The sequence below is a fragment of the Rhodamnia argentea genome, chromosome 7, assembly GCF_020921035.1.
Source record: "Rhodamnia argentea isolate NSW1041297 chromosome 7, ASM2092103v1, whole genome shotgun sequence".
Lineage (NCBI taxonomy): Eukaryota > Viridiplantae > Streptophyta > Magnoliopsida > Myrtales > Myrtaceae > Rhodamnia > Rhodamnia argentea.
In genome coordinates this window covers 1,385-13,558 of record NC_063156.1, presented here as the reverse complement: position 1 = coordinate 13,558, position 12,174 = coordinate 1,385, and the positions used below count along the sequence as shown (strand labels likewise).

General features: G+C 40.9%; 1 protein-coding gene across 1 annotated transcript; it reads left to right on the top strand.

Moving 5' to 3' along the window:
- Positions 1–5,069: 5,069 nt before the first annotated feature.
- On the top strand, positions 5,070–11,556 carry LOC115728391. Its single transcript, XM_030658722.2, has 8 exons — positions 5,070–5,326; positions 5,473–5,623; positions 5,717–5,878; positions 5,999–6,155; positions 7,171–7,215; positions 9,110–9,275; positions 10,541–10,917; positions 11,001–11,556. Exons 1-8 carry the CDS (start codon positions 5,165–5,167, stop codon positions 11,320–11,322), a joined length of 1,542 nt encoding a protein of 513 aa, XP_030514582.1. The 5' UTR covers positions 5,070–5,164; the 3' UTR covers positions 11,323–11,556.
- The last annotated feature ends 618 nt before the right edge of the window (positions 11,557–12,174 follow it).

Here is a 12,174-nt window from a genome sequence, read left to right as displayed (position 1 = left end):
TTATAATAATAATTGCTACTAACTTATTAATTGTACCTCACTAAGGGCCAAACCAATTGTATTGTACAAAACCCTCTCTTTTTTATACAGTATGGCTAAAATACGTAAGGGGGATGGGCATATATAGGTGATTATGTATGGAAATACAATGAATAAGTTAGTATAATAGGTGTGTATAAGATAAAAAGAAAACACAAGGCTAGTTTTGAAATTTAAATAGAGAAGCGAAAAAAGAAAGTGGGTGATTATTGAAGAAATGATTGGGTCGAAGCCAAGAAAGGAAGGATAATTTTGGGAAGTAGAAAGGGTGAAGACCAAGTGTTTTGACTTAAATATATAAAAATGTACTAAAAATAAGATATTCAGAATATGAAAGAAAGACACTTAACTGATAAATAGGAATGCCAAAATAGGTTGAAGACCCGTTTAATATACGATAACTGGGTTTTATATGGGTTAGTTAAAATTTGCCAAATAGATTGATATGGATTGGAATAAAAAAGTTCAACAAAATGTGGGTTCTTAATGGGTCTAAAGCCCAACCCACCTGCAGGCCCTTTTCACTTGTCTTCAAGTTCATGTTGGAGGTTTTTGGACGGGGCAAATTTTTTTTTTTTCTTCTAGTTTTATCTTTCACTTGTGATTTTTTTTTCCCCAAAAGTGAAATATAATAAAAGATTCATGATCTCTCAAGCTTTGCAAATTTGTGAAAGTAACAATATGATTGCTAGTGTCAATTTTCATTGGCTTATCCATTTTAAGAGATGTATAATTCTTCATTATGAAACTAGAAAAGTTTGGAATAAAGAAAAAGTCTCAAACAAGTAAAAAAGCTTATTTGGAACCCTATAAAACTACTAAATATTTTATCATTTACATATCACATAATTAAAAATTATTATTCTCAAATATCTATGTGATTTAGTAATGTGAGTTAGATACGAATTGAGTCGAGTACAAGTCACTAAATTCATATTGCATATACATAGATCAAATTCAATCCGGTACACCCATGTCAAATGTAAAGACCCAAACCCAAGCACGTTGTCAAACTCGGAGGTTCCCAATAAAGAAGGGGAGGGAGGTCGAGAAAATATTAGGTAGGCCGGGGCCAACACGTCACCGTGTGCCCCGGCCAATCATGTAGCGCCATGTAGAGTCACATGAGCCAATGGTCCCCACAGGCTTTTTTGCATAAAAATATTAATTTTCCCTTTTTCAATTGAAAAAACCCTCCTTTTACCGGACCTGTGTACATTAAGGGGGTGCATGAAAACCATCCGGAAATAGAATTTCCGTTCAAAACCTATTTCTAGAGCAGAAACTCATTTGGTAACGTAATTCTATTTTTCTATTTACGAAACAAAAAGTTGTTTTAGAAATAGATTTGAAGGACAAATGAGAAACAATAATTTTCTACTTTTCCTAGGAATAAAAATAAAAATCTCACCTTTTCTCAAATACCCGCCACCTCCGACTACCATCGATGGCCACTGCCGACCGCTTGCCCGCCGCCGCCCACCACCGTCGGTTCTTCAGTTCTTGGCCGGAGTTCTTTGCCGCCATGTGCCACCGCCGCCAACCCCCTGCCTTCGACCGGCCAACACATTTGGTAACGTAATTCTATTTTTCTATTTTTGAAACAAAAAGTTGTTTCAGAAATAGATTTGAATGGCAAATGAGAAACAATAATTTTCTACTTTTCTTAGGAACAAAAATAAAAATCTCACCTTTTCTCAAATACCCGCCACCTCAGACTACCACCGATCGCCGCCGCCGGCCGCACACGAGTTGCCGCCCACCACCGTCGGTCGGTGGTTCTTGGCCGTTGGTTGCCGTCGCCCGCAGGCCATCGCCGCCAACCCCCTGCCGTTGGTCGGCCAACTTATTTTCTAGAAGTAAAAATTTTCAATAGTTGTCAAATAAATTTCTATTTTAGAAGTAGAGATTTTGTGTCATTACTAAAACCATTTTTTTTTCTCAAAAACTCATCTAGAAATAGAAATAGAAATAGAAAAAACTATTTCTAACCAGAAATTTATTTCTGAAACAGAATGATTATCATTCACCCCTTAACTGCCCTAGATTTAGCCTGTTTTTCTCTCTCCTCTTTTTGCTCTTCTCAAGAACGAAGACGTAACTCTCCTCTCTCCCTCCCTCACTTTTGAAATTTTGGGTCTTTGTTTTCTCGCTCTCTGCTCCGCTCGCTCCGCACTCTCTGCTCCAGTACTCGTTCGGTCTTTGCTTCGGCGCTTTCTCAGTCTCTCGTTCTCCCTCTACTCTAGCACATGCTCGCTCTCACCCTCGCTCTTGGTCGGTGCTCCTTCAACATCTATATCTCTCTCTCCTTTGACGATCGCTCTTGGTTCCATCACTTTCTCCTCCGATACTTACTTTCGACTCCAGGTCTCACTTTAGCACTCGCTCCATCTCTGTTCCATCGCTTGCTCTCGACTCGTCGCTCGCTTGCACTCGACTGCGAGCTCGCCCTGTCTCTGCTCCTTCGCTCACTCGGTGCTCATTGCTCCTCTAACGCTCGATTTTACTTAGGCATTTTGGGTGCGCTCGCCTTCTCTTACCACAAGAGTGCATTTTGGATATACTGTGAGTCAGTTTGTTATCTATGATGGCTCTGAGTTTGTTAATTCTAATCTTTTGGGTTGGTGTGTTTTTCTAGGACAGCATTGGGTTTTGAAGTTTCAGCTCTTTCTGGATCTGCTGCATTGTTTCGCCTCGCGACTGATCTAGTCTGGAAGCATTGGCTCGGTGAAATAGTGAATTGATTTATTCCTGTTAATAGTTTTGGTATTTATATTCAACTAGGTGTGTCACTTATTTGTTTGAGGAAATATCGCCGAAGAGGAGAAAATTTTCATGTTTGACGAGATTTTCAGCTTGATATTGTGTTTCCTTTTTTGTGGTTAAAGATATTTGTTTCCTCAATAGCTGCATTTTCCAACATCGATGTGTTTCTATGTGTGCTATTTGAGTTGGTTCATTTGGGTTTCTATTGATTTTTTTCAGCCATCCATCCTTATTGTGCTAGGCTTCTTCGTATGTAAAACGATCTTAGATTATTTTGTTATGCTTTTTTAGGTTTCTGTTTCAGCCATCCATGGTCGTTCGTCTGCAAAAACTGTAGTTACCAAAGGGGTCATCAAGTTCTTGTGAACATCCTGGGATGAACAAATTGAGCGGTCCCAGAGGCATTAACAATGCATGGTCGCAATATAATTCATGAGGAGACGGAAGATTTTGATGTGTTGGAATAATGTGACCGTGAATTTTTGTTGATTACGAAGACACTTCTTCTCTACGGATAATTTGTTATGCATCTCTTTTGTTATCAAAATGTACTTCATTGAAACTGGAGTTACTAACTGCATGAGTCTCTTGTTACCAGGAAATTGTTGCTCCTATTCATGAAAGTCTCCAAATCCTTGTGCCTGTATGTAGGTGTTAAGACTTTTGGGGGCAGTGGACATCCTTCAAGTTGATGCTATGTAAATATAGTCAATTTGTCCACTTGGAAGTAGGGTTACTATCACCTGCTTTACTCTCTTATCATTGCCCTAGTCTTGTGAATTTATCCCCTGATTTTGCTAATTTTGTAGAAATATTTCAATCTGATCAGAAAACCTAAGCCATTCACATGCCCATATTCAGACTTGGGCTCAAGATTTGCAAATCAACTGCATTGAACTATGATGCTACCAAATACATATACACCCTCGCGCGCCATAAACTTCCATAAAATGATTTAGCTCTGACCTATGTACACGACTTGGGATTTTTTTTTTTTTTGTTGGTAAAATAAGATATGTATTAACTTAACCAAAACGGAGATTACAAAACAACTCTCGATAACAGAAAGGGAGGCCTTGCCCTCGTAATGACACCTGGGAATGTCATTACAAGTGTAGTGGTGCCGTGGGAAAGAGGACCAAGGAGAAGAGGGAGGGGGAGGATCCGACGTGGCAATCGTCGGGAACCGCCAAAAGTCGAAACTGTGAACACTGTCAGTCGGGAGGAAGGCGAGAGAGAACTAGGAGAACAGTGCATGCGTGAGGAAAAAGTAATACGAGATTCAGGATTTTATTTTCAATAAAACCAACTTTTTGGAGACGAAAATCTATAAATTGGTGCCGTCTCCTATAATTTCACATCCCATTAAGAACAATAACCACCTTTTACTCAAATCTCTTGAGGTTCAAAGAAAGGAAAAAAGAAGAAAAACTTCAAATCTCCATATTCATACTGTAGCTAGATTCCTAACCTCGCTAAGAGCTTCGGCGAGTAAATATACTCGAACAACCAGAAAACTCTATTGATAGTTAGCATACATGGAACAAGAAGAAAGATACTGAGGGATTGTACTTAATGTTCATCCTGAATCTCATTCAAACTTACCGTTCGTAATTACTCGTTTGTTCGAACGATTTTGCGTATACATAGTTCTTAAAAGAGGGGAGAGAGAAATCGAGATTTACAAGAATAGCATGCTACAAACATTAGAACCGACATTTACAAGAAGCAAGCGTCGGAGCAATGATTGAGCGAGACCTGGAGTCGAAAGTGAGCGTCAGAGGAGAAAGGGACGAAGCTGAGAGCGATTGTTGAAGGAGAGAGAGACATAGACGTTGAAGGAGCATTGAGTGAGAGTGAGAGCGAGCGTGCACCGGAGCAAAGGGAGAACGAGCGGCGAAGAGAGCAGTGAAGCAAAGACCGAACGAGTGCTAGAGCAGCGAGCGCGGAGCGAGCTGAGCAGAGAGCGAGAAGACGAAGATTTAAAATTTCAAAAGTGAGGGAGGGAGAGAGAGGAGAGTCACGTCTTCGTTCTTGAGAAGAGCAAAAAGATGAGAGAAAAAGCAGGCTAAATCTGGGGTATTTAATGTACACAGGTCTAGTAAATGGAAGGTTTTTTTAATTGAAAAAGGGCAAATTAATATTTTTGTGTAGAAAAGCTGGTGGGGACCACTGGCTCATGTGGCTATACATGGCGCTACGTGATTGGCCGGGGCGCACGGTGACGTGTTGGCCCCGGCCTACCTGATATTTTCTCGGAGAGGTCCACCCACTCCTCTTCCTTTTCGCTGGCGGGGATCACCACATAGTTATTCCCAACTCTCTCTCTCTCTCTCTCTCTTGGCCAGGGAAGAAGGAAATGCATTCGCCGCCACCTTCGTCTTCAAGGAAGAAGCCCAAACCAACTGAGGAGAGGGAGGACGGGGAGGAGGAGGAAGAGTCCGTATTAGTTGCTCTGATTGAGCATCGCACCAAGGAAGTCGATCACCTCCGTCATCGCGTCTCTTATTACACCTCCCAGGTCTCTCTCTCTCTCTCTCTCTCTCTCTCGTATTTGCTTGAGACGATGTATATAGCTCATTGCAGCAGAATGAAACCCTTCTATAGCCTAATGGAGTACAAGGGTCTGTCCAAGTCCCCACTCGTTTTACTCCTCCTCCTTTGCAGCTCCGAGAGGCAGAGAAGAGGCTCCATCATTCCAAATCTAAATTAGCTCTGCTACGAAGCAAAGACTCGGCGGCGTCTTCTGAAGCTGGCTTCACTAATGGGACTGCAAAAGCTAAGGCGGAGCGCCGATCAATCAGTCCGGTCGGCACAAGTGAGGACCTTTTCTTGCATTCGCTGCCCCCAAAACCAAAACTATACATTCCTGCCCCCATCCCCCACGACTCTCAGCCTTCCTGCTTTTCAGGCTCTGGATCAAAGCCATCGGCTGGCTCCAGTGCCCCTCCTCCTTCTTCGATCCTCCATCAATCCCCAAGTGCCAGGACTGTTAAGGAGGAGAAACCTCGTGGACGTCCTTCTCTCCATGATTCCGAGGCTATTCAAGATAGGGGCACCAAAAGAAAGCTTGGTAACTCTCACATGCTTACCATATGCCCTTCCTTTCCAATTCTTTTCATATCTTTACAACTGCATTCAGACTCAAAGGCCTGCCTTTTCTGGTCCTTTCTCCCATTTTTTTTTTTCCCAGAACATCAAGAACACAGAGAACTGATCCCGTTGATACGCAGCACAGCCTCTCCATCCACCATTCGGTGCCACACAAGCAGTCAGGTTCCCAGCCAACACAAGAGAAAGCTAAGGAGTCTCGCCTTGAGTCCAGCGAAGGATCTGCTTTTTGCAACCAGGTGTTCCGGCTGTCCTTTTCATGGATAAGGGTCGCGTGCTTAGTTGTTCATGCGTCCTTGCTCACCTCCCTTTTCTGCTGATAAAGTTCTTTTTATGGGCATGCTTTAGTCTGAATTTTATTCTGTATTCATGAAGTGTCCATAGCACTCTTGTTACTAAGTTTCTCAGAGCATCATCACAAAGGATGCAATGATTTCAAAGTTTGGAAGCCGATTTAATAAAGTAGACCTTATGAGCTAGTAGACTGATGACAGTTAAAACAATCCAACAAAAACAAATAACTGAGGAGGGTGGAGGGAGAAAAAGTGTAAAAATTTGTTACGAGCCATCTCTTGTTAGGCTAGGATGATTCACACATATTTCTTAGTTAAACTTAGAAATCCCAGTTGATGCCATATCTTGCAATGTGGACCTTGGATCAATTAATACCGTTTCATCTTAATGCAGAAGCGGGCTTCAGCAAGTATTCAGGAAGAGTTAAGAATAATGGCTCTTATTGATAAAAAAGGAAACTCATTTTGGGACAATTATGCATTTTACACGACCTCTGCAATTTGTGTCTTTTAGAGTTCAATACTTTTGATGTCAGAGCTAAAGAATAGTTGGATGTTTCAGCTATCTTAAAGATGGAGATGGGTTTTTTGAGTTTTAAAACAGCAATGCCAAACTCTTTCCATGCATTAGTTTCTGAAATTTAATGTTTGAAGATGGCTGTTATAAACTAATAATTTCTCCCACCCCTTTCTCACCGTCTAAGGAAGGTTGCATTCTAGGAGCTTGTTCCATTATTTTCCTTTGCTGGTTGTATTATTCTAATCAATTCAAGGATTTTGTATCCAATGGGGATGGGTTATATTCAATGCATGGGTGGAGACAGCTTTGGCCTGCTTATTGTCTGTTCCTTAGCTTTTCGATAGTTTGCTTTTCTCTTATTGTAATCTATGATTGTGTGTCTGTATGCCATGTTTTGTTGTTTGAAATGTTTTTAATCAGGTTTTCGTTTGTTATTTACAGTGCTTTGGACGGAGTTGTCAACTTGTGGCAAATTCAGGCTAACGGGTAAACTGTAGAATCCTTGCCTCCTCCTTCCTAGGATGAGATTGTCATACTAATATGATGACGTTTTTGATTGTATGATCTGGTAAATGTGGTGTCAAGAAATCTTTTTGTAATCACATTGGTATCAATTGTTTCTAGATTACTTGGGAATTTGACAACTGAAAGTCATTTGACAAGGTTCAAGTAGAGCCTGACTCCTTTCCCAATCAAAGATGAAAGTAGCATATCCTGTAGATCAAATATGATGATGTTTGTCTCTGATTGATTCACTCCTTCAAAAGCTTTAAGGTTTCCCTCTCTACGGAACCCCAAAGTGCTGTCAACTATCATGTGCAATGATTTCCATGACCCAAGGCAGCTTTGTCATGGCATGAGTTCAACACCTGGACAACCCTACTTCAATGGCTAGCTGATCTTGCTGTTAAATTTGCCTCTATAGCGTCTGTTGACCACTTTATGGAAGATTATTGAAATCCCTCATGGAGATGGGTACACAAGTAAGAAAATGAGAAAGCTTGGGTTCCATACCACTCACCTGGACCCCATGTCTTGCCACTTGACCCACAAGGCTTATAATAGGATTTTAGTGTAAAAAAACCCTTGCTTTTGATTGGATGATCTAGTAATTGTGGCTTTATGTTCCCAATGATGGTAAATATGTCTTTAGATTCCTCTGTAAAAGTTTTTTTCTATAGAAGTTGCACTGTGAGGCTCAGCTATCAAAGTCAAGTATGAAATGCAGAGGTCCCATATCTAAGTCTCTCCTTCTCACATTGCCTTTTTATTGGGGGCACAAATGTGCTGTTTTAAAGGTTACTAGCCAAAGGCTGGACAACATAGTCAAAGCTGTGATTCCTGCTCTATTGTGTTACCTAGATCTTGGAAAAGGACAATGTCAAGGGTTATTTACTTCTGTATGCCACATTAATTTTTGGTAGAGGTGGTGAAAACAATTAATTTTGTGCTTGTACTGTAAAGCTTTGACTGGTTGCAACGGGTTTTACTTTTCTTGAGTAAGGGGTTTGAGCCAAGTACCCTTTTTCCAGATTCTTGTGATTCTTTAACTGGAGGCCCTTAGCCAATATGTGGAAAAGGACACTGTTGCACACTGCCTGTTGAGTTGTAAAACTCAGCAAAACGAGGGAACAGGGCTCGATTGTGCTTATACCATATGCTTATCACATATGGTCTATTGCCTGAATAGGTTATGCACTTGTGCTTTACCAGGTTCAAATTAATGTTAACCAAGGAGGTTGATGTCGGAGATGCGAATGCTCTTCCTGAAGCTTTTGGATAGAGAGTTGGGTTCCTTACCAAAAGCGACAAAAATTAACCTTTCTAATGCTAATGGTGTTCTCATCCCTTCATTGATGGGAAAAACCAGAAAAAGTTGCAAGGGACTCCATGTGGATTGCAATGCACAAGTCATTAATTTGGAATGGCATATCTATATATCTATATGGAGATAGCTGCATTGGTTTGGATAAATTTCTGATCAGAACCTCTTCTCACTAATTTACTTATGCACTTCTGTATTACTTTTGCCCTCATACTGCATTTTTCATACTTACAGTATAGTTCGGGCCTTCATCTCTCTATTTGAGGTTGCTATGGTTTCCATCCCAAAATATTCCTAGTTTCTGAGCATTTGGAGAAAGTAGGAAAATAGAATATGTCCCAGCAGAGTTGCCAATGCTTGCCAAGCACCAAGAAGTACTGTAACTGCTGTTTACATCTGATTTTTTACGTAAGAGGAAGTGCTGGGTAAAATGTGATGAAAATCTAAATACAAATAATGTATTTGATGGTATGTAGGCTGACAACAAGCCTGTGCTTGTCTTTGCAGATAATCTGCACTTCTAATCAGTTGTCTTTTCACTTCTTGTAACTGTAGACATTCGGCCTCTCTGCTCAGTACTTCTGATTGTGCTTCATTACGGGAGAGGAGATGGCCTGAAGATGTAGCTTGGCATCCTCAGGGAGACAGACTGTTTTGTGCATACACTGCTGATGGTGGGGACTCTCAAATCTCAATCCTAAATCTCAATAGAACAAAAGAGGTAAGTGGCTGGGTCTAATTTTCACACAGTTATCTTGTCAGATAAAAGATTTTCACATTCCTCTTTTCCTTTGTTCTTTTTCCTACCTGTAATGGAAACTGACATGTGCACCTGGAAGGGGCTGAAATCATATAAATTTGTGGTCCGGTGAACCATTTTTTTTTATGGAAACTGGTATATAGGTAGATAGATAGAGAGAGTGAGAGAGAGACAGATCTCAAGTGCCTGACGATGGTCCATGTGACCAATTTTACTTATTCATGGTCATAATGGAAGTTCCGAGTAGATTCCTCATGATCTTGTGCTCTTCAGCTCATAGCTTTTAACTTAGCCTGCTGTAAAAGTTACTGGAGGAGCATTGTCCCTTTCCAAGGCTATCAGATACGGGAGGGATAAATCTAACGAGGAGGATTATCCTTACACTTGTACGTATACCAGGGCTATCTATCACAACTGGATGGGCCATAGAAGGTACTACTGCTATTGTGTCGCATGAACTATTATGTGAACCATTAAAGACAATCTACTCATAGGTGGAGGGCATTGCATATCTGTTCTTAAGAGGAGTCTGGGGATCAATTGTCCAGGTTTCTAATTCTATCAGACTTGTGTTACTTGACGAAAAGGGAAAACTCAAGAATTTGAGCAATGCTTTTAATTTTCGTCTTTACGTAGCTAAACAGTTTTGGACCCAGGGAGATCTGATATCACAGCTTCCCTGGGAAGGGTTTCAATTTCCTCTTTGTGTTCATGAGAGTCCAAAACTGGTCCATCTTGGATTACTGAATCACTGGTTTACTGGTTGAATGAAGTCCAAACATACTCTCTCTCTCTCAGTCTCAGACGCAGACACTGGAAGTAGGAAAATACTAGCTTTAATTTCTTCTGCTCCTTTCATCTCAAGATGACACTCATTGCCAAAGAATCTGCAGATAGTTCAAAGGACCTATTCCCTATTAAAAGGTGAAACTTTTTGTTGTGTAAGCACTTTTTGCCACTTGAATCCAACAGCCCGCAACGTGCAATGAGTGACCAAAACCAAGTAAACAACCTCATTTAGTTATTTGTTTATTGATTTGTGTTGTGTTAGCCAAATGGTATGGATTTCCATGAAATTAATGCTGGATAATGTCGGCTTTGTAATATTCTTTGAACCAAAAACTAAGAATGATTTGAGCCTACCTTTAGCACCCTTTACTGCATGTGTATATTACCAAAGTCGGATAAATAGTTGATGTCACTAATTTGACTATGCGTGTGTCCAGAGAGCTCGTGTATCTTTCGTGGAAGCTAAGCCACACCAGAAGGGAATTATCAATAGCATTCGCTTTATGCCTTGGGAAGATAATTACTTTGTCACTGGTGGCTGTGATCATGCTGTCATACTCTGGAATGAGGACGATGATGACAACGATAACAAGTGGAAACCAAAAGCATTGCATAGGAATATGCATTCCTCTGCTGTAATGGGCGTTGCCGGAATGCAGCAAAAGCAAGTTGTACTATCAGCTGGGGCTGACAAGAAAATTATTGGGTTTGATGTGCAAACTGGGAGGCCGCAATTTAAGCATCAAATAGAAAGCAAGTGCATGAGCGTCCTGCCAAACCCATGTGACTTTAATTTGTTTATGGTTCAAACCGGGTAGGAAATTTATGCTTCTATTAGTCCACGTGGATTGTATGGTACTAGCTGAAGAAATTTCACATCTCATTACTTGTCCACAGGACTCCTGGGAGGCAGCTACGGCTGTTTGACGTGAGATTGAGGCAGACTGAGCTGCATGCATTCGGATGGAAGCAAGAGACTAGCGAAACACAATCTGCTTTAATAAATCAAGCTTGGTCTCCTGATGGCTTTCTCGTAACATCTGGCTCTGCTGATCCCATCATACATGTCTTTGACATCAGGTACAATGGATGCACGCCTTCGCAGTCCATCAAAGCTCACCAAAAACGTGTCTTTACTGCTGTGTGGCACCAATATCTTCCTCTTCTCATATCCATCTCTTCTGACTTGAATATTGGTATCCATAAGATCACCTCATGAGTTCAGAACGAAACTTCCGTCCTTATGTCTGTCATGCGGATGTCGTGGAGAATCTTGATTCTCCACGACATCCTTGGTTCATGCTTGAAGCATTACCTCGCGCCATTATGCGACTGGCAGAAGTTGAGTGACGGAAGGGGTATGCGCATATTTTCTGAACTTAATGGTATACCCATGGATTGGCGCATGATTTGGAAGTCTATATTTCTATAATTAAAGGAGCTTTGTCCCTATAAATGTTGTGGAAGTGTAATTGGGCAACAACCTCGTCAATCAATGGACATTATCATGTAATCGTGGGGGTTGATGAGGTGATTTTGGATGCAGATAAGATTATTACAGAAATTACTTGCAAGAAAACAATCGCGAGTAACCACCGTAACTCTTTTAAATGACACATGGTCCTTAAGTAACATCTAAACCGCGAAAAGCCGAGAATATAAGACGTAAACCCACGTATGCCAAAAGGTCATGAATAACCCCTAACTTGAAATAACCCTGAAACCTGACATAGCTCCTAAATTAACTGAAAAAGAGGCCTAAATAACTTCCATTATAACCCCGAACCTTTAGTAAATGTTCTACACCGAAGCTAGCGCCAACAAAGCCTGCAACGACATCTTAATTGCAAAATGATCCTTGAAGATAATATAAAACAATTATTCAACACTGTCACGACCCGATCATGAAAAAATCAGGTTAATGGATTGCTAAGCCTCCGGGACGGGCTTAGCTCGAGCCCTCCTAGGCCCATACCAAGACATGTGGGATATATCATGTCCGATCTTAGTGTGATCGAGTGGCATGTGTGTGTATACATGCAAAAGGAATTGTCACCGGTCTTTGAAGAAG